The sequence below is a fragment of the Oncorhynchus tshawytscha genome, linkage group LG13 (assembly GCF_018296145.1).
Source record: "Oncorhynchus tshawytscha isolate Ot180627B linkage group LG13, Otsh_v2.0, whole genome shotgun sequence".
NCBI lineage: Eukaryota > Metazoa > Chordata > Actinopteri > Salmoniformes > Salmonidae > Oncorhynchus > Oncorhynchus tshawytscha.
Window position 1 is genome coordinate 21,697,195 of NC_056441.1, and position 21,930 is coordinate 21,719,124.

At 44.0% G+C, this 21,930-nt stretch overlaps 1 protein-coding gene across 4 annotated transcripts in view; it reads left to right on the forward strand.

The window, feature by feature from the left end:
• The window catches only part of LOC112265821 (rap guanine nucleotide exchange factor 5), a 66,993-nt gene extending 46,556 nt beyond the window's left edge, over positions 1–20,437 (forward strand). For all 4 annotated transcript variants that reach the window (XM_042295327.1, XM_042295326.1, XM_042295328.1 and 1 more), the window contains 15 exons: positions 125–225; positions 7,592–7,670; positions 7,747–7,897; positions 8,163–8,254; positions 8,435–8,465; positions 9,036–9,114; positions 16,670–16,819; positions 17,156–17,253; positions 17,515–17,634; positions 17,727–17,905; positions 17,996–18,086; positions 18,223–18,273; positions 18,486–18,638; positions 18,736–18,790; positions 18,948–20,437. In XM_042295327.1, the coding sequence (XP_042151261.1) occupies positions 125–225; positions 7,592–7,670; positions 7,747–7,897; positions 8,163–8,254; positions 8,435–8,465; positions 9,036–9,114; positions 16,670–16,819; positions 17,156–17,253; positions 17,515–17,634; positions 17,727–17,905; positions 17,996–18,086; positions 18,223–18,273; positions 18,486–18,638; positions 18,736–18,790; positions 18,948–19,066 (1,549 nt within the window). In that variant the 3' untranslated portion in view covers positions 19,067–20,437. The remainder of the gene's footprint in view (positions 1–124; positions 226–7,591; positions 7,671–7,746; positions 7,898–8,162; positions 8,255–8,434; positions 8,466–9,035; positions 9,115–16,669; positions 16,820–17,155; positions 17,254–17,514; positions 17,635–17,726; positions 17,906–17,995; positions 18,087–18,222; positions 18,274–18,485; positions 18,639–18,735; positions 18,791–18,947) is intronic.
• The last annotated feature ends 1,493 nt before the right edge of the window (positions 20,438–21,930 follow it).

The following is a 21,930-nucleotide window of genomic DNA, read 5'->3' on the forward strand; positions in this document are numbered from 1 at the left end:
GAATACTATTCCTGCTCTTCCTCCTGTGCTTCTGACAGGTGTGTTGGTATGTGTGAATCGTGTGTGTTTGTGTGTGCGTGAGTCCTTGTTTATGTGTAACTTTTCTCTGTGTGTGTCTGTTTAGGTATGTGGTGGTGTCTGGAACACCCCTGAAGATTCTAGAACACCTGCTGAGTGACCTACGACTGGATGACCAGAGAGGAGCACCGGAGAGCAGAGTGTCTGGTGAGTAAACACGTACAAACACACACACACAGTCTTGTTTATCCTTAACACAGTCTTGTTAAATCGTAGTTAACCTTAACCCCAAAACCTAACCCTGACTTCTAACCATAACCCCTAAACCTAATTCAAACCCTAACACAAATTCTACCTTAACCCTAAACCCCTTAGAAATAGCATTTGACTTTGTGGGGACTAACAGAATGTCCCCAATTGGTCAAATTTTGGTTAGTTTACTATTCTTGTGGGGACTTCTGGTCACACATACACACAGCAGATAGTTTGATGATTGTGGGATCCCCCAAAGATCTGTACTCAGTCCATTACACTTATTTAAATGTACACCAAATAATTTAATTTGTGTGTTTGTTTGTGTGCACCAATCCCTCCCCTGCTCTTAGGAATGTCCTAACATGTTGCAACATAACCACTACTTCTACTGTTCTTCATTCTTTCTTTCTTCTTTTCTTTCCTAGGAATATATTGTAGCATATTTCAGTGTTGTCTAACTAGCGTGACCTATTGGGAAACGCTGACAAAAGACCATATTGGGTAAATGAGTCTTCGGCCCTAATGATCACCAGTCAAAAAGAGAGCTGAAAGAAAAGAAAGAGAGGAGTGTGTGTGTACTCGTGCATGCGTGCCTGTGTGAGTGCGTGCGTGCGTGCGTGCGCGCACATGTGTGTGTGTTTTTTAAACAGAAACATGTTTAACAAGCTGAAACAAGCCTAAAGCGAGATTAACGCACAACACTGCAATACCTGATTACTAAGATTAGATCTGTGGCCCGGGGGTGTGTGTGTGTGTGTGTGTGTGTGTGTGTGTGTGTGTGTGTGTGTGTGTGTGTGTGTGTGTGTGTGTGTGTGTGTGTGTGTGTAGATGAAATTGGAGGAGTGAAGGAGAGTTGTTAACATGGAGAAAATGAAAGCAGTTGGACGGAGGGAGGAAAATGGGAACGGTAGGGTGGAAGGAGAGAAGAGGAGTGAGAGGGGTGGAGAGAAGGAAAGAGGTAGAAGCCAGCTATATAGTCTAGTCATTTAAAGTGGTGTTCTATGAAAAGCTTGCTTTCCTATCTAAACGTCAGACAGCTGGTTAGTTAATTATTCATAGGAACCTTTCGGCTGCTCTATCCACTGCTCTGCTCTGCGGAACCATTACTTTTTTTGTCACATGTTTCCCATGGACAGAGTTTAACGTTGTGCAGCAAGCTCAGTCTGCACAGATGCACTAATCTTGATAACATAATGAGTGGCTATTAGGGATGTAAGATGATTTGTAGATCAGTGATTCGGCGCCTTGCTCAGGCCAACTACATTCTTAGCCCTTCATGAAACTGCATTGCCAGGGCTGGACATGTATAATCCACCATTACTTAAACCATTCCTTCTGAAACCACACTCTTCAGTGAGAAGAGTGGGCGATGTTTCAAAATAAATCAAATGTATGTTTTTGCATGATATTCCAAATGCCTGTATGTCGTTTATGTCCACTGGTTCTCATGTTGTAATTTGTCTCGTCTCCTTTGCTCCTCTGTGCTGTGTGCACCTTCCCATTTACACCAGAGATCTGTATATAATGATGAGATGCACGTCTCCGGCCTAACAATGGGAGTCATTGTCCCAAAGGCTGTGAGGCAGGCGACAAGCTTAGGTCCAAAATAAACTCATAGAAACGCATTGGGTTTATTTTTAACTGATTATGGTGAGAGTGAAACCTCACGCTTTGCCTCTTCCTCTCTGTTTATACACACACACACACACACACACACACACACACACACACACACACACACATACTAAGCCCCTCCTCCACCACTCACAACAGCAAAGCTGAGAGGTCACTCCTTCCTCTCTGACAAGTGGTGTCAACTCGTTATTTGCATTTGAGGTTTGGTCCAACAGACTGGGTCATATGGACACTGAAGCACATTGAGACATTATTTTACTGTAATAGAGAAGTTACCCTTTCTAACCATACACTTTTTATGTCTCACCTGCTCTAATTGCCAGCTAGCTTTATAGTTCCACCCTCAGAGCATGTGCAGACCAACTAGCCTTATAGTTCCACCCTCAGAACATGTGCAGACCAGCTAGCTGTTGTGTTTTCGGACATTTTCAGCTCAGGTCGTTAGCCCCACCTGCTTCAAGATGTCCACTGTCATCCCTGTGCCCAAAAAGGGAAAGTAAGTGAACTGAATGACTACCGACCCGTAGCACTCACTTTCATCATCATGAAGGACACCAAAAACACCAGGTCAAGAAAATCATCATTGACCTCAGCCACCCAAGCCACGGCCTGTTCTCATGTCAAATCAAATCAACAACGAAAAAATCTTTGTCACATACGCCGAATATAACAGGTTTAGACCTTACCGTTAAATGCTTACTTACAAGCCATTAACCAACAATGCAGAAAGAAAATATTTGCTAAATAAACTCATGTAAAAAAAACTGACCAATAAAATAACAATAACAAGGCTATATACAGTGGCTATATACCATAATTTGCAAATAAATTAATAAAAAATCCTACAATGTGATTTTCTGGATGTTTTTTCTCTCATTTTGTCTGTCATAGTTGAAGTGTACCTATGATGAAAATTACAGGCCTCTCTCATCTTTTTAAGTGGGAGAACTTGCACAATTGGTGGCTGACTAAATACTTTTTTGCCCCACTGTATAGGGGTAAATAAACTAAAGTAAAAATAAATAAATTAAGTAACACTATAAATAACGAGGCTATATACACGGGGTACCGGTACAGAGTCAATGTGCAGGGGTACGGGTCAGTCGGGGTAGTTGAGGTAATATGTACAGCACCAGTCAAAAGTTTGGACACACCTACTCATTCAAGGTTTTTTTTATTTTTACTATTTTCTACATAGAATAATAGTGAAGACATCAAAACTATGAATAACACATATGGAATCATGTAGTAACCAAAAAAGTGTTAAACAAATCAAAATATATTTTATATTGGCCACCCTTTGCCTTGATGACAGCTTTGCACACTCTTGGCATTCTCGTAACCAGCTTCATGAGGTAGTCACCTGGAATGCATTTCAATTAACAGGTGTTGAAAGTTTGTGAAATGTCTTTCCTTCTTAATATATTTGAGCCAATCAGTTGTGTTGTGACAAGGTAGGGGTTGTATACAGAAGCAAGCCCTATTTGGTAAAAGACCAAGACCATATTTTGGCAAGAACAGCTCAAATAAGCAAAGAGAAACGACAGTCCGTCATTACTTTAAGACATGAAGGTCAGTCAATCTGGAAAATGTCAAGAACTTAGAAAGTTTCTTCAAGTGCAGTCGCAAAAACCATCAAAAGCTATAATGAAACTGGCTCTCATGAGGACCGCCACAGGAAAGGAAGACCCAGAGTTACCTCTGCTGCAGAGGATAAGTTCATTAGACTTACCAGCCTCAGAAATTGCAGTCCAAATAAATGCTTCACAGAGTTCAAGTAAACATACACATCGCAACATCAACTGTCCAGAGGAGACTGTGTGAATCAGGCCTTCATGATCGAATTGCTGCAAAGAAACCACAACTAAAGGACAGCAATAAGAAGAAGAGACTTGCTTGGGCCAAGAAACACAAGCAATGGACATTAGATTGCCGTGTCTTTGTGAGATGCAGAGTAGGTGAACGGATGATCTCCGCATTTGTGGTTCCCACCGTGAAGCATGGAGGAGGAGGTGTGATGGTGTGGGGGCACTTTACTGATGACACTGTCTGTGATTTATTCTGAATTCAAGGCACACCTAACCAGCATGGCTACCACAGCATTCTGCAGTGATACACCATCCCATCTGATTTGCGCTTAGTGGGACTATCATTTGTTTTTCAACAGGACACTGACCCAACATACTTCCAGGCTGTGTAAGGGCTATTTGACCAAGAGAGTGATGGAGTGCTACATCAGATGACCTGGCCTCCACAATCACTGACCTCAACCCAATTGAGATGGTTTGGGATGAGTTGGACTGCAGTCAAGGAAAAGCAGCCAACAAGTGCTCAGCATATGTGGAAACTCCTTCAAGACCGTTGGAAAAGCATTCCAGGTGAAGCTGGTTGAGAAAATGCCAAGAGTGTGCAAAGCTGTCAACAAGGCGAAGGGTGGATACTTTGAAGAATCTCAAATATAAAATATATTTTGATTTGTTTAACACTTTTTTGGTTACTACTTGATTACTACAATCTAAGCTTGATGCCCTCAATCTCACACAAATTATCAATGAACCTAGCAGGTACCACCCCAAAGCCGTAAACACGGGCACCCTCATAGATATCATCCTAAACAACTTGCTCTCTAAATACACCTCTGCTGTTTTCAACCAAGATCTCAGCGATCACTGCCTTATTGCCTGCATCCGTAATGGGTCAGAGGTCAAGCGACCTCCACTCATCCCTGTCAAACGCTCCCTGAAACACTTCAGCGAGCAGGCTTTTCTAATCAACCTGGCCCGGGTATCTTGATAAGATATTGACCTCACCCCTTCAGTAGAGGATGCCTGGTTATTTTTTTTAAATGCCTTCCTCACCATCTTAAATAAGCATGCCCCATTCAAGAAATTTAGAACCAGGAACAGATATAGCCCTTGGTTCTCTCCGGACCTGACTGCCCTTAACCAACACAAAAACATCCTATGGCGTTCTGCATTAGCATCGAACAGACCCCGTGATATGCAACTTTTCAGGGAAGTCAGAAACCAATATACACAGGCAGTTAGAAAGGCCAAGGCTAGCTTTTTCAAGCAGAAATTTGCTTCCTGCAACACAAACTCAAAAATGTTCTGGGACACTGTAAAGTCCATGGAGAATAAGAACACCTCCTCCCATCTGCCCACTGCACTGAGGATAGGAAACTCTGTCACCACCGATAAATCCACTATAATTGAGAATTTCAATAAGCATTTTTCTACGGCTGGCCATGCTTTCCACCTGGCTACCCCTACCCCGGTCAACTGCACTGTACCCCCCACAGCAACTTGCCCAAGCCTTCCCCATTTCTCCTTCTCCCAAATCCAGTCAGCTGATGTTCTGAAAGAGCTGCAATATCTGGACCCCTACAAATCAGCCGGGCTAGACAATCTGGACCCTTTCTTTCTAAAAAATTATCTGCCAAAATTGTTGCAACCCCTATTACTAGCCTGTTCAACCTCTCTTTCCTGTCGTCTGAGTTTCCCAAAGATTGGAAAGCAGCTGTGGTCATCCCCCTCTTTAAAGGGCGGGAACACTCTTGACCCAAACTGCTACAGACCTATATCTATCCTACCCTGCCTTTATAAGGTCTTCGAAAGCCAAGTCAACAAACAGATTACCGACCATTTCGAATCCCACCGCACCTTCTCCGCTATGCAATCTGGTTTCAGAGCTGGTCATTGGTGCACCTCAGCCATGCTCAAATGTCCTAAACGATATCTAACCGCCATCGATTAGAAACAATACTGTGCAGCCGTATTCGTTGACCTGGCCAAGGCTTTCGACTCTGTCAATCACCACATCCTCATCGACAGACTCGATAGCCTTGGTCTCTCAAATGATTGCCTCGCCTGGTTCACCAACTACTTCCCTGATAGAGTTCAGTGTGTCAAATCGGAGGGCCTGTTCTCCGGGCCTCTGGCAGTCTCTATGGGGGTGCCACAGGGTTCAATTCTTGGGCCGATTCTCTTCTCTGTATACATCAATGATGTCTTGCTGCTGGTGAGTCTCTGATCCACCTCTACGCAGACGACACCATTCTGTATACTTCTGGCCCTTCTTTGGACACTGTGTTAACAGCACTCCAGACGAGCTTCAATGCCATACAACTCTCCTTCCGTGGTCTCCAACTGCTCTTAAATACAAGTAAAACTAAATGCATGCTCTTCAACCGATCGCTGCCTGCACCTGCCCGCCCATCCAGCATCACTACTCTGGATGGTTCTGACTTAGAATATGTGGACAACTACAAATACCTAGGTGTCTGGTTAGACTGTAAACTCCTTCCAGACTCACATCACACATCTCCAATCCAAAGTTAAATCTAGAATTGGCTTCCTATTTTGCAACAAAGCATCCTTCACTCATGCTGCCAAACATACCCTCGTAAAACTGACGATCCTACCGATCCTCGACTTCGGCGATGTCATTTACAAAATAGCCTCCAATACCCTACTCAATAAATTGGATGCAGTCTATCACAGTGCCATCCGTTTTGTCACCAAAGCCCCATATACTACCCACGACTGCAACCTGTACGCTCTCGTTGGCATGCTAGTAGACACCATAGTGGAGCTCTTTAGCATCAACTCAAATCGCCGTGTTTGGAGGAGGAGGAATGCTGCCTATGACCCCAAGAACACCATCCCCACCGTCAAACATGGAGGTGGAAACATTATGCTTTGGGGGTGTTTTTCTGCCAATGGGACAGGACAACTTCACCGCATCAAAGGGACGATGGACGGGGCCATGTACCGTCAAATCTTGGGTGAGAACCTCCTTCCCTCAGCCAGGGCATTGAAAATGGGTTGTGGATGGGTATTCCAGCATGACAATGACCCAAAACACATGGCCAAGGCAACAAAGGAGTGGCTCAAGAAGAAGCACATTAAGGTCCTGGAGTGGCCTAGCCAGTCTCCAGACCTTAATCCCATAGAAAATCTTTGGAGGGAGCTGAAGGTTCGAGTGGCCAAACGTCAGCCTCGAAACCTTAATGACTTGGAGAAGATCTGCCAAGAGGAGTGGGACAAAATCCCTCCTGAGATGTGTGCAAACCTGGTGGCCAACTACATGAAACGTCTGACCTCTGTGATTGCCAACAAGGGTTTTGCCACCATGGTGGAGAGTTTGGAATCTGATTGATTGATTGCTTCTGTGGACAGGTGTCTTTTATACAGGTAACAAACTGAGATTAGGAGCACTCCCTTTAAGAGTGTGCTCCTAATCTCAGCTCGTAACCTTATAAAAGACACCTGGGAGACAGAAATCTTTCTGATTGAGAGGGGGTCAAATACTTATTTCCCTCATTAAAATGCAAATCAATTTATAACATTTTTGACATGCGTTTTTCTGGATTTTTGTTGTTGTTATTCTGTCTCTCACTGTTCAAATAAACCTACCATTAAAATTATAAACTGATAATTTCTTTGTCAGTGGGCAAATGTACAAAATCAGCAGGGGATCAAATACTTTTTTCCCCTCACTGTAGGTGGGCCTGGGGAAGTCTAGCGGTTAGGCCGCTGCCTTCAGAACTCAAATAACATGTTGCTGTGGACTCTAATCTGGCCCACGCCCTTCTGACACAAACCCTCTTTCAACGTTCCTGTCTTTCTCTCACTGTCTGAGATATAGAGGTTCGTGACCTGTGATGCATTTCCTGTTTCAGAGCTGCTGCTGGATGACTTCCTGTTGACGTACCTAGTGTTCATGACGACCAACGACCTCTGTCAGGCCCTGCTCGGACAATATCCTTTACACACTGCATGTGTGTCTGTCTGTCTGTGTTTCTGTGTAGTGTGTATTGTCCTTAACTTGTCCCACCTACAGCAGTAAGCGTGTGCATGGTCAAGGTCAGGAGGATGGAAAGGAGGCCCTCTATAGGAAGAGGAAAGTATTACACCTAGTTGCTCACTGGACACGCCTATATAAGGACTTCCTACGAGAGGACGAACACATCAAGGCATTCATGAAGGTAGGAGGAGACACACACAGGTTTGGTAACCAGTTTGTGAGGGTAATAGCTGCCTAGTAACAGGAAGGAAAGGAGTTATATTCTGCATGTCAGTGACAGCGATAACTTAAGTGTTTGTGTGCTTGTGAGCTTGCAGCTTTGTTTTCTCCCTGGCACATGTCTGCACATACATTTACAATACATCTACAATACATTTACAATACTTAAACCTAAATATATCTCTAAGTGTCAGTTAGAGGTGTGTGTGTGTGTGTGTGTGTGTCAGACTCTCTGCAGGTGTGTGTTAGAGGATCTTTATGAGTTTCCATCTCTGGAGAAAGACATGAAGGAGTTCCAGAAGCTTCTACGACGTAGACAGTGAGTGTGTGTGTGCATGTACAGCACAAGGACGCCATTGTTTATGAGACATGAGCACAGCCTACGGTTTGTCTGTGGGGGGATAGAGTAAACGGAAGCTTCAATTCTCAAGTAAATCTTTATTTATGAACAAGCAAATATGGAGTTGTTTATTTGTTTCTCTGTTTGTTTTTGTTTCAGCACAGTGGATGAATGTCCTCCACAACAAAAGGTGAGAGGGATGGAAGAAGGACGAGGGGAGAGAGAGAAAATGGGGGGGATAATTGGTAGACGAAAATTATCTGTCACTGCCAAGTTAAAGGGATACTTTGGGATTTTGGCAGTGAAATCCTTTATCTACTTCCCCAGAGTCAGATGAACTCATGGATTGCATTGTTATGTCTCTGCATCCAGTATGAATGGAGGTAAGAGCTAGTTTTGCGAGCAAATGCTAACTAGCGTTAGCAGAATGACTGGAAGTCTATGGTGTCTACTAACATGCTAGCCGTTACCATAGACTCCCCCAGTCATTGCGCTGACACTAGTTAGCAACTTCCTTCAAACTGCACGCAGAGACATAAAAATTGTATCCACAAGTTCAATCTGACACTGAGGAAGTATATAAATGGCTTCATTGCCAAAATCCTAAAGTGTCCCTTTTATAATCTAATGGTTTATGTCCCTTCTCCCTCTCTCCTCTCCATCTCTCTTTATCCCCCTCTCTTTCTCATGCTTTCTCCTTATCCCTCTCTCTCCCCTCCCTTCTGTCTTCATCCCTGTATTTCTCTGTCTGTCTCTCCAGAGTAAGCCTCTGTTCCAGCAGCTCAGTTTAAAGGAGAACAGTCTGCCACTCCGCTTCCCTCGGGCTGACACCAAAGAGGGTGAGAACACACACACACGTGATGCTGTGATTGTATGTGATTGATATTATTGATTTTGATTGATATGATTTATTGAAGTGTCATACGCTTAGCGGTGCCCAGTCCACATGGGTCTACAAGACACTACTAAACACAGTGACATTTTCTTTGTAATCAAAACAAAATAACATTTTCCAAATGATATGCATACAATAATCACAGCCTGTACAGCTATCTAGCCACACTACACAACCAGCTACCATCTAGCCACACTACACAACCAGCTACCATCTAGCCACACTACACAACCAGCTACCATCTAGCCAAACTACACAACCAGCTACCATCTAGCCACACAGCTACCATCTAGCCACACTACACAACCAGCTACCATCTAGCCAAACTACACAACCAGCTACCATCTAGCCACACTACACAACCAGCTACCATCTAGCCACACTACACAACCAGCTACCATCTAGCCACACTACACAACCAGCTACCATCTAGCCACACTACACAACCAGTACATTTCTCAGTACATTGTGTACATTGTGAAATAACTGATCAATCTCAAACACACCCTGTCTGAATTCAAGCCTCTGCTCGTCCCGTAAGCAGAATACTTCAGGTTTATCACCAACATTTTTACAAAAAAGAACATGTCTCAGATCGCCATCCAGAGGGCAATAAAACACTAAATGGATTTCCTTTTCGATTTGCCCAATTTCACACAGTAGGCAAATTCTCTCTTCGGACAATCTGTTAAATCTCTGCGTCTCTGTAGCCAGAGCGAGGGTGCCGGATCTGAGTGGTGCACAAACGGACGTTTGGTTTTTTGTTAGGTTCAGGAGGACATATGCTTCAGGGGTGTAGTTCTCATTGGTGAGAGTGTACGTTCTAAGTTTAGGTTTAAACCAAATATAAGCTGCCCATTTCCCGTTGTGGTTTTGTCCTTGATTTGTTTAACACCACATGCTAATTTGATCCTGAATATACAGTGGTTTGCGAAAGTATTCATCCCCTTGGCATTTTCCCTATTTTGTTGCATTACAACCTGGAATTAAAATATATTTTTGGGGGGGTTTGTATCATTTGATTTACCAACAAGCCTACCACTTTGAAGATGCAAAATATTTTAAATTGTGAAACAAACAAGAAATAATACAACAAAAACAGAACTTCAGCGTGCATAACTATTCACCCCCCCAAAGTCAATACTTTGTAGGGACACTTTTTGCAGCAATTACAGCTGCAAGTCTCTTGGGGTATGTCTCTATAAGCTTGGCACATCTAGCAAGTTGGATTTTTGACCATTCTTCAAGGCAAAACTGCTCCAACTCATTCAAGTGTGATGGGTTCCGCTGGTGTACAGCAATCTTTAAGTCATACCACAGATTCTCAATTGGATTGAGGTCTTGGCTTTGACTAGGCCATTCCAAGACGTTTAAATGTTTCCCCTTAAACCATTCGAGTGCTGCTTTAGCAGTATGCTTAGGGTCATTGTCCTGCTGGAAGGTGAACCTCCGTCCCAGTCTCAATTCTCTGGAAGACTGAAACAGGTTTCCCTCAAGAATTTCCCTGTATTTAGCGCCATCCATCATTCCTTCAATTCTGACCAGTTACCCAGTCCTTGCCGAGGAAAAACATCCGCACATCATGATGCTGCCACCACCATGCTTCACTGTGGGGATGGTGTTTTCGGGTGATGTGTTGGGTTTGTGCCAGACATAGTGTTTTTCTTGATGGCCAAAAAGCTACAATTTAGTCTCATCTGACCAGAGTACGTTTTTCCATGTGTTTGGGGAGTGTCCCACATGCCTTTTGGCAAACACCAAACATGTTTTATTATTTTTTCTGGCCACTCTTCCGTAAAGCCCAGCTCTGTGGAGTGTACGGCTTAAAGTGGTCCTATGGACAGATACTCCAATCTCCGCTGTGGAGCTTTGCAGCTCCTTCAGGGTTATCTTTGGTCTCTTTGTTGCCTCTCAGATTTATGCCCTCTTTGCCTGGTCTTGGTTTTGGTGGGCGGCCCTCTCTTGGCAGGTTTGTTGTGGTGCCATATTCTTTCCATTTTTTAATAATGTATTTAATGGTGCTCGCTGGGATGTTCAAAGTTTTGGATATTTTTTTATAACTCAACCTTAATCTGTACTTCACAACTTTGTCCCTGACCTGTTTGGAGAGATCCTTGGTCTTCATAGTGCCGCTTGCTTGGTGGTGCCCCTTGTTTGGTGGTGTTGCACACAACACTTTCCGCTTTTTATTTTTTAGAATTTTTTGAAACAAGTCATTTTTTTCATTTCACTTCACCAATTTGGACTATTTTGTGTTTGTCCATTACATGAAATCTATTTAAATTACAGGTTGTAATGCAACAAAATAGGAAAAACGCCAAGGGGGGTGAATACTTTTGCAAGGCACTGTACACTGAGTATACCAAACATTAGGAACACCTTCCTAATATTGAGTTGCACCCCCCCTTTTGCCCTCAGAACAGACTCAATTCGTCAGGGCGTTCCACAGGGATGCTAACCCATGTTGACTCCAATGCTTTCCACAGTTGTGTCAAGTTGGCTGGATGTCCTTTGGGTGGTGGACCATTCTTGATACACATGAGAAACTGTTGAGCATGAAAGACTCAGCACCATTGCAGTTCTTGACACAAACCGGTGCCCCTGGCACCTACTACCATACCCCGTTCAAAGGCACTTAGATATTTTGTCTTGCCCATTCACCCTGAATGGTACAGCAGTCTAACAGATCACAGAGGGAGTTCTTTAGTGGAAGCCTCTACAGGTAGATCAAGAGGGCAGCAGTCTAGGCCCCTTACCTGGATTGTAAATGGTCATGGTCAAAACATATTGATACAACAGTAGCTAAGATGGGGAGAAGTCTGTCCATAATAAAGCGTTACTCTGCATTTTTAACAACACTATCAACAAGGCAGGTCCTACAAGCCCTAGTTTTGTCGCACCTGGACTACTGTTCAGTCATGTGGTCAGGTGCCACAAAGAGGGACCGAGGAAAATTGCAATTGGCTCAGAACGGGGCAGCACGGCTGGCCCTTGGATGTACACAGAGAGCTAATATTAATAATATGCATGTCAATCTCTCCTGGCTCAAAGTGGCCAGCGGGGACTGTGAAGAGACATAAACACAGGCACAGACACATGCATACACACACACACAATAACATACGCACTGCACTATGCACACACATACACATGGATTTTGTGTTGTAGATATGTGGTCGTGGAGTAGGGGCCTGAGGGCACACACTTAGTGTGTTGTAGATATGTGGTAGTAGAGTAGGGGCCTGAGGGCACACACTTAGTGTGTTGTAGATATGTGGTAGTAGAGTAGGGGCCTGAGGGGACACACTTAGTGTGTTGTAGATATGTGGTAGTAGAGTAGGGGCCTGAGGGCACACACTTAGTGTGTTGTAGATATGTGGTAGTAGAGTAGGGGCCTGAGGGCACACACTTAGTGTGTTGTAGATATGTGGTAGTAGAGTAGGGGCCTGAGGGCACACACTTAGTGTGTTGTAGATATGTGGTAGTAGAGTAGGGGCCTGAGGGCACACACTTAGTGTGTTGTAGATATGTGGTAGTAGAGTAGGGGCCTGAGGGCACACACTTAGTGTGTTGTAGATATGTGGTAGTAGAGTAGGGGCCTGAGGGCACACACTTAGTGTGTTGTAGATATGTGGTAGTGGAGTAGGGGCCTGAGGGCACACACTTAGTGTGTTGTAGATATGTGGTAGTAGAGTAGGGGCCTGAGGGCACACACTTAGTGTGTTGTAGATATGTGGTAGTAGAGTAGGGGCCTGAGGGCACACACTTAGTGTGTTGTAGATATGTGGTAGTAGAGTAGGGGCCTGAGGGCACACACTTAGTGTGTTGTAGATATGTGGTAGTAGAGTAGGGGCCTGAGGGCACACACTTAGTGTGTTGTAGATATGTGGTAGTAGAGTAGGGGCCTGAGGGCACACACTTAGTGTGTTGTAGATATGTGGTAGTAGAGTAGGGGCCTGAGGGCACACACTTAGTGTGTTGTAGATATGTGGTAGTAGAGTAGGGGCCTGAGGGCACACACTTAGTGTGTTGTAGATATGTGGTAGTGGAGTAGGGGCCTGAGGGCACACACTTAGTGTGTTGTAGATATGTGGTAGTAGAGTAGGGGCCTGAGGGCACACACTTAGTGTGTTGTAGATATGTGGTAGTAGAGTAGGGGCCTGAGGGCACACACTTAGTGTGTTGTAGATATGTGGTAGTAGAGTAGGGGCCTGAGGGCACACACTTAGTGTGTTGTAGATATGTGGTAGTAGAGTAGGGGCCTGAGGGCACACACTTAGTGTGTTGTAGATATGTGGTAATAGTGTAGGGGCCTGAGGGCACACACTTAGTGTGTTGTGAAATCTGATGTGAATGTTTTGTAGTGTTTTTAAAATTGTATTACTGCCTTAATTCTTCTAGACCCCAGGAAGAGTAGCTGCTACCTTGCCAGCAGCTAATGGGGATCCATAGTAAATACAAATACAATCACAATCCATGTCTCAAGGCTTAAAAATCTACACTGATTGAAGTGGTTTTAACAGTGACATCATTTAGGGATCATAGCTGTCACCTGGATTCACCAGGTCAGTCTATGTCATGGAAAGAGCAGGTGTTCTTAATGTTTTATATATTCAGTGTATTCTGCAAATCAGTTTCACAAAAAATGGATAACAATTCTCCATCCCACAGATGGTTATGAGTAAGGTCCCAGTCAAACACTTTTTTAGTGATTCTGTGTTCTGGCATATTTATCAGTCTGTTCCATAGATGTATCATGTCACCTTTTGCCTAACCACACATGGTTCCCAACCCATATCCCCACAGATGGCCAGGTTTGGAGTCAGTTTGATACCATTCCACTTATTCCACTCCAGCCTTTACCACGAGTAGGTCCTCCCCAATTAAGGTGCCACCAACCTCCTGTGGTGCACACCAAGAAAGCAGCAGATGGCTTTGTTTTAAACATTGTTGCAATTAGTGCCTACTTTGGAACCCCAAACCCCAGCTGCATAGTCCATCCCTGGACACACATAGGAGTTTTAGCTGAAAATAAGCACAGTAACCAAGATCATTTTGTTTAACACTGACCCCAAAGCTTAACTGGCAGAATCTGCTAGCGATATTATGGCATCTTCAAAGGGCATGTGTTCATCCAGAATGAAACCAAGGACCTCTATACCAGGCAGTGTCAGAGGAAGGCCCTAAAAATTGTTTAAAACTCCAGCCAACCTAGTCTTAGACTGTTCTCTCTGCTACCGCACGGCAAGCGGTACCGGAGCACCAAGTCTAGGTCCAAGAGGCTTCTAAACAGCTTCTACCCCCAAGCCATAAGACTCCTGAACAGCTAATCAAATGGCCACCCAGGCTATTTGCATTCCCCTCTCCCCATCTTTTACACTGCTGCTACTCTCTGTTATCATCTATGCATAGTCACTTTAATAACTCTACCTTCATATACATATTACCTCAACTAACCGGTGCCCCCGCACATTGAGTCTGTACCGTGTACCCCCCCTGTATATAGTCTCGCTATTGTTATTTTACTGCTGATCTTGAATTACTTTTACTTTACTTTTATTTCTTATTCTTATCCATATTTTTTAACTGCATTGTCGGTTAGGGGTTCATAAGTAAGTATTTCACTGTAAGGTCTACACCTGTTGTATTCGGTGCATGTGACTAATAAAATTGTATTTGATTTGATATTTATAGAGCCCAGTGTACAATAATGGGGTTGGACCAAAACAAAGGTTGTGTGCACTTCACTGCACACCTTTCTTTCTGAAATGAACAACCTGGGTCTTCTCTTGATTTATCGCCAGTCTCAATTTAGTACACCATAGTTTAACAATATTCTAAATATTCTGGAGGTCATCTAATGTCTCGGCAAGGACAACTGCACTACATGACCAAACGTATGTGGACTCCTTCTTGTCACGCATCTCATTCCAAAATCATGGGCATTAATATGGATTTGGTCCCCCCTTTGCTGCTATAACAGCCTCCACACCTCTGGGAAGGCTTTCCACTACATGTTGGAACATTGCTGTGGGGACTTGCTTCCATTCAGCAACGAGGATTAGTGAGGTTGGGCACTGATGTTGGGCGATTAGGCCTGTCTCGCAGTCAGCGTTCCAATTCATCCCAAAGGTGTTCTGTCAGGTTGAGGTCAGAGGTCAGAGCTCTGCAGGCCAGTCAAGTGCTTCCACACCGATCTCAACAAACCATTTCTGTATGGATCTCTTTATGCATGGGGGTATTGTCATGCTGATACAGAAAAGGGCTTTCCCCAAACTGTTGCCACAAAGTTGGAAGCACAGAATCATCTAGATTGTCATTGTATACTGCAGCATTAAGATTTCCTTTCACTGGAACTAAGGGACCTAGGCCGAACCATGAAAAACAGCCCCAGACCATTATTCCTCCACCAAACTTTACAGTTGGCACTATGCATTCGGGCAGGTAGCGTTCTCCTGGAATCTGCCAAACCCAGTTTCGGCCGTTGGACTGTCAGATTGTGAAGTGTGATTCATCACTCGAGAGAACGCGTTTCCACTGCTCCAGAGTCCAATGGCGGCAAGCTTTACACCACTCCAGCCGACACTTAGCATTGTGCATGGTGATCTTAGGCTTGTGTGCGGCTGCTCGGCCATGGAAACCCATTTCATGAAGCTCCCGACAAACAGTTATTGTGCTGATATTGCTTCCAGAGGCAGTTTGGAACTTGGCAGTGAGTGTTGCAACCGAGGACAGACAATTTTATGAGCTCCAGCACTCTGCGGTCCCGTTCTGGGAGCTTGTGTGACCTGCCACTTTGTGGCTGAGCCGTTGTTGCTCCTAGACGTTTCCACTTCACAAAGGGCACTTACAGTTGACTGGGGCAGCTCTAGCAGGGCAGGAATTTGATGAACTGACTTGTTGGAAACTGACTTGTTGACGGTGCCACGTTGAAAATCATTGAGCTCTTCAGTAAGGTCATTCTACTGTCAATGTTTGTCTATGGAGATTGCATGGCTGTGTTCTCAATTTTATACACTTGTCAGCAACGGGATGAAATAGCCTTTTATACACCTGTCAGCAACTGGATGAAAGACTATTTCATCCCCTGTCAGCAACGGGATAAAATAACCAAATCCACTAATTTGAAGGGGCATCCACATACTTTTGTACATGTAATGGATATCATCAGCATACAACAAGATGGCCAGGAATATATCCACAACTTCATCACCAAGTTTAGCATGTTTGATTTGTAGGGCTAAATCATTAACATATATTGCAAATAAAGTGAATGAGAGTAGGTCTCCCTGCTTTACACCGTAAAGGGTTGGAAACCAGCCAGTCCTGAGGTCATTGAGGTCATTGAGCTGATCACAGTAAGACTTTGATGGGATCATAGAATCTTCCATCAATTACCATTTGAATTAGTCTAAAAGCAAGGAGGTCTCTATTCACCCAATCAAAATTGAAAATATGTTTTATGATGTGTTAACGCTATGTGTGTGTGTGTGTTCCAGTGTTGTGTCGTGTGTATGTGAGTGCTGATTCGTACCTGTGTGTTTACACACACTCTTTGCTGAGCGTGGCAGAGCTGCTGAGGATTGTGGGTCAGAAGATGGACCGACCAGAGGAGGACATGGTGCTGGTGACACACACACCTACTGGAGGTACACACACACACTGAAGGCACACACACACACACACACACACACACTGAAGGTACTCACACACACACACTGAAGGTACTGAAGGCACACACACACACACTGAAGGTACACACACACACACTGAAGGTACACACACACACACTGAAGGTACACACACACACTGAAGGTACACACACACACCCACTGAAGGTACTCACACACACCCACTGAAGGCACACACACACACTGAAGGTACACACACACCCACTGAAGGTACTCACACACACTGGAGTAGCACACACACACACACACTCCTTTTCACTCTCCCCACTTTTCTCTCTCACTCTCCCCCTGTAGAGAGGAGGATGTTACAGGCTGGTCAATATGTGTATTCTGAGACTTTGACGCCACAGAGCAAACTGATGGTCTGTCGGAGGGACCTCACACATATTATGGTAATTAACACCCAGATTACGGTTACGAATAATTTGATTGTGGTCATTCACTGACAAATGGTATTTATTTTTTAAACAAAGGCTATAGGGGACCTCGATTCAGCTTACCTGGGGTGGGGTGTGTTGCACTACTAAATCAAATCAAACTCAAGTATTTGAAAGACAAAAAAAAACACTTACCTACTCTTAACGTGTGTGTGTGTGTGTGTGTGTGTGTGTGTGTGTGTGTGTGTGTGTGTGTGTGTGTGTGTGTGTGTGTAGGCCCCTCTAACAGACAGTGAGCTGAGTAGGAGAACAGTGAGGTTGCTGGGTATCAACACCTGGGATATGGCTGCTGTTCTCACACAACTGGACTGGAACCTCTTCAACTCCATACACGAGGTAACACACACACACACACACACTGGAGGAACTTTACTACACACTCACGCATACACATACACACTCAACTCTCTGTCTTTTCCCCCCTGCAGCAGGAGTTAGTGTATTCTACAATGAGCTGTAGTACCGGAGGCAGCCACCGGGAGGGGCTATCTGTATTGCTGCAGCGCTGCAACGAGGTCCAGCAGTGGGTCATGTCTGAGGTCCTGATGTGTGTGTCACTCAACAAACGAGTCCAGCTGCTCAAGAAGTTCATCAAGATTGCAGCGCAGTAAGAGAACACACACACTTTAGACAATCAAACACACACACACACACATGGACACACACACACAACTAATCCCTGTTTTGTGTTATGTAGCTGTAAGGCCCAAAGGAACCTGAACTCAGCATTTGCCATCATCATGGGACTCAACACAGCAGCCGTCAGCAGACTCAACATAACCTGGGAGGTAAGTGTGTGTGTGTGTGTGTGTGTGTGTGTGTGTGTGTGTGTGTGTGTGTGTGTGTGTGTGTGTGTGTGTGTGTGTGTGTGTGTGTGTGTGTGTACTCTGATGGTGTGTATCTGTTCCATACGTTTACTTTCAGAAAGTTCCGGGGAAATTCAAGAAGATCTTCTCTGAACTGGAGCTGATCACAGTAAGACTCATTATCATTGGTTTAAAGTAATATTTGTCTTGATAGGCTGGTGGAAAATAGTTAGGAGAAGGTCATGAATTAAGGAACAAAATATTCTGAGACTATTGGTGTATCAGTCTCTAGGTTCAGATCCACTTGACCCTAAGCCTAACCTCTGACCTCTAACCACTAACCTTACCCTGACTCCTAACCTCTCCTCGTTGTCTCTCCAGGACCCGTCTCTGAACCATAAGGCCTACAGAGATGCCTTCAAGAAGATGAAGCCTCCTAAGATCCCCTTCATGCCCCTGCTGTTGAAAGACATCACCTTTATCCACGAGGGAAACAAAACCTTTCAGGACAACCTGGTCAACTTCCAGAAACTGGTGAGTCATGACATGTCTGTTGTGTGTGAACGTTTGTCTCTTTGTTTAATAACCGTTATCATGGTGACTGACTCTCTTCTATGCCCCGCCCCCTCAGCACATGATCGCCGACACAGTGCGTCTGATTCGCCACTGCCAAAGCGACCAACTCGGTATGGTGTCTCTGTCTGGCTCTCTTTCTGTCTCTCTTTCTGTCTGTCTGTGCCTGTGTTTCTGTAATGTTGTTCTGTTCAGTCTCTGCTGGTGAAGTCATACAGCTTCAGTGTTTTTGTCTGTGTGTGTGTGCGCGTGTATCTGTCTGTCTCCTAGGTAACGAGGTGGTGGGGAGCGACAGTGCAGAGGTCAGGGCGAGCGTTCACTACCTCCACATCATCGACAATCAACAGACACTGTTCCAACTGTCACACAAGCTGGAGCCTCGCGCCTGAACACACACACAGAAAATACACTTTGTGTTGAAGGTGCCATGCAAGCCACCGGCTCTTAGCCAATCACAGTTCAGCATCCTGATTCAGCCAGCCAACCACAGAGCTGCACACTGAGACGGCGTTCAGACTGAAAATGTATATCTGTCAACCTGATTCAGACTGTTTTTCTATGAAGGTCAAACTTTGACGGACGACAAAGACCAAGGAGAAGACAGACGGCCATTCTTTATTGTTCTGTCATGAATACTGTTTTTAAGCTACTCTCCAGAGGAGTTTGTACAGTTACTGAGATTGTGTTTCTGGTCTTAAGTTAACAGTTAGTTTCATTGTATATTAATTATCCTCAGTAGGGAAACAGTCAAAAGACTGTAGATAGTAACTGTTAGTATATGACTGGAAATCATGCAGTAGACGTACAGCAGATGTATACTGTATGTGTTCAGGCCACATGGTGAGATATGCCTCTGGATGACAGTGGCAAATGTCCGGATGGGGGAGAGATGCCATATACAGATTACACACATCCCTTTTTATTTGTATCTGTAGAAACCACAAAGCCCTCATCATTTCTGCTCCTGTCATACCACCACATAAAGGTCCTACTATTACACATTGTTATTGGGCGTTAATACCACGGTATTATAGAGATTATTATTACATTGTTATTACACTTTTACTGATTGAAGAGCTGTTTCAATGCCTGTTACACACAGATTTCACTAAGCAACATTGCCTTGGTTCAAACCCAGTCAATGCATTCAACACTGATCAAGTACATCACTGTTAAGGCCTGGTGTATTCACACTGACTGATCAAGTACATCACTGTTAAGGCCTGGTGTATTCACACTGACTGATCAAGTACATCACTGTTAAGGCCTGGTGTATTCACACTGACTGATCAAGTACATCACTGTTAAGGCCTGGTGTATTCACACTGACTGATCAAGTACATCACTGTTAAGGCCTGGTGTATTCACACTGACTGATCAAGTACATCACTGTTAAGGCCTGTGGTATTCACACTGACTGATCAAGTGCATCACATGTACAGTGTTCAGGTGTGTAGAAGCAGGGCAGTAGTGCTATATAACTATTTATTGTAATATTTTGTTTATTTATATTTCTCTACAGAATGTGACAGTCCTGTGTGCCATATCACACCGGAGCTGTATAAAGACAGACCTCGGTAAAGATTTGCAGGACATATGTGTAAATACATTGAACTGTGTCCAAAAAGATTTGCTGGTTGAGCTGAAATGCTGGAATGTTTAAAACAGGAGACTAGGGAGTGGAGTTGATCCAGTGATTGTTACTGTCCTATGTGATTTCAAAATGGGGGGGAAGAGAAAAAAGACGAATGAAGAAGAGACGGAGGGGTGTTGTTGTTTTCTTGCCATGATGATGTAAAGTTCTGTTTTAAAGAATGTTGTTGTTTGCATGACGTGACAACCCCACCAGATCACAATGCAAGATGACACTAAGAGTGTGTCCCAAATTGCATCCTATTTCCTATATAGTGCATTACTTTTGACCAGAGCTATGTGGCCCTAGTCAAACGTAGTGCACTATATAGGGAATAGGGAGCTCTGGTTAAAAGTAGTGCACTATATAAGCCAGGGAATAGTGTGCCATTTCAGATTTGCTCTAAGGCTTTATACCACTGTAATATTGTTGATTTGTAAATATGCATAATGTTATTATGATGTTTGAGATGTAATTATTTATCTGTTTTAAAGGTAGGCCTACATTCCACAATATGATGTATTCATACACAGCGGGAGAAAGGAAAGGGCAGGGCAGTATGTTCCCTGTCCCTAACTGCAGAATCCACACGTCTTTTCTAAAGAGAGGTTTACTACGTCAAAGTTTTACTGGAGATTATGTATGAATAAATTAGAGCTTTTATGTCATAATAAACATTGTGTCGATGGTCACTGTCTCTGAATATTATCAGAGAGGAGGATGAGAGGATGGAGGAGTAGGAGAGAAATGATAGAAGAGAGGAAAGAAAAGAATCAAATAAAACAGCTGTTTCTCATTTTCACTTCTCATTAAGCGTGAGGTGACATCACCATTGCCTCCCTGTGCATACTTTACAAACCCTGTCATTTATTTCAGTGGAAGACAAGTCTTGAGCTCAGCGGGCTAATTGGTGGTGGTGGGCGTGGAGAAGGGGGAGTGACAGAAGAGGGAGAGTACAGCTTCTGCAGGGGCGGGCCATTCAGAATGTGTAATAGGCTATGGAATTTAAAAATAATAATAATAAAGGCAATAATACCATCATCATGATATCATACATATTTGTTGAAGCAGATACAGTGCATTTGGAAATAATTCAGACCCCTTGTTCTAAAATTGATTAAAAAATGTTTTTCCCCTCATCAATCTACACATAATGACAAAGCCCAAACAGGTTTTTAGACATTTTTGCTAATGTATAAAGATATGTAAATTTGCTATTTTTTAAATAAGTATTCAGACCCTTTAATCAGTACTTTGTTGAAGCCACTTTGGCAGCAATTATAGCCTCTAGTCTTCTTGGGTATGACGCTACAAGTTTGGCACACCTGTATTTGGGGAGTTTCTCCCATTCTTCTCTGCAGATCCTCTCAAGCTCTGTCAGGAGGGATGATGGGGAGCGTCGCTGCACAGCTATTTTCAGGTATCTCCAGAGATGCTTGATCGGGTTTAAGTCCAGGCTCTGGCTGGGCCACTCAAGGACATTGCGTTGACTTAGAGGTGTGCTTAGGGTTGTTGTCCTGTTGGAAGGTGAACCTTTGCCCCACTCTGAGGTCCTGAGCACTGTGGAGCAGGTTTTCATCAAGGATCTCTCTGTATTTTACTTTGTTCATCTTTTCCTCG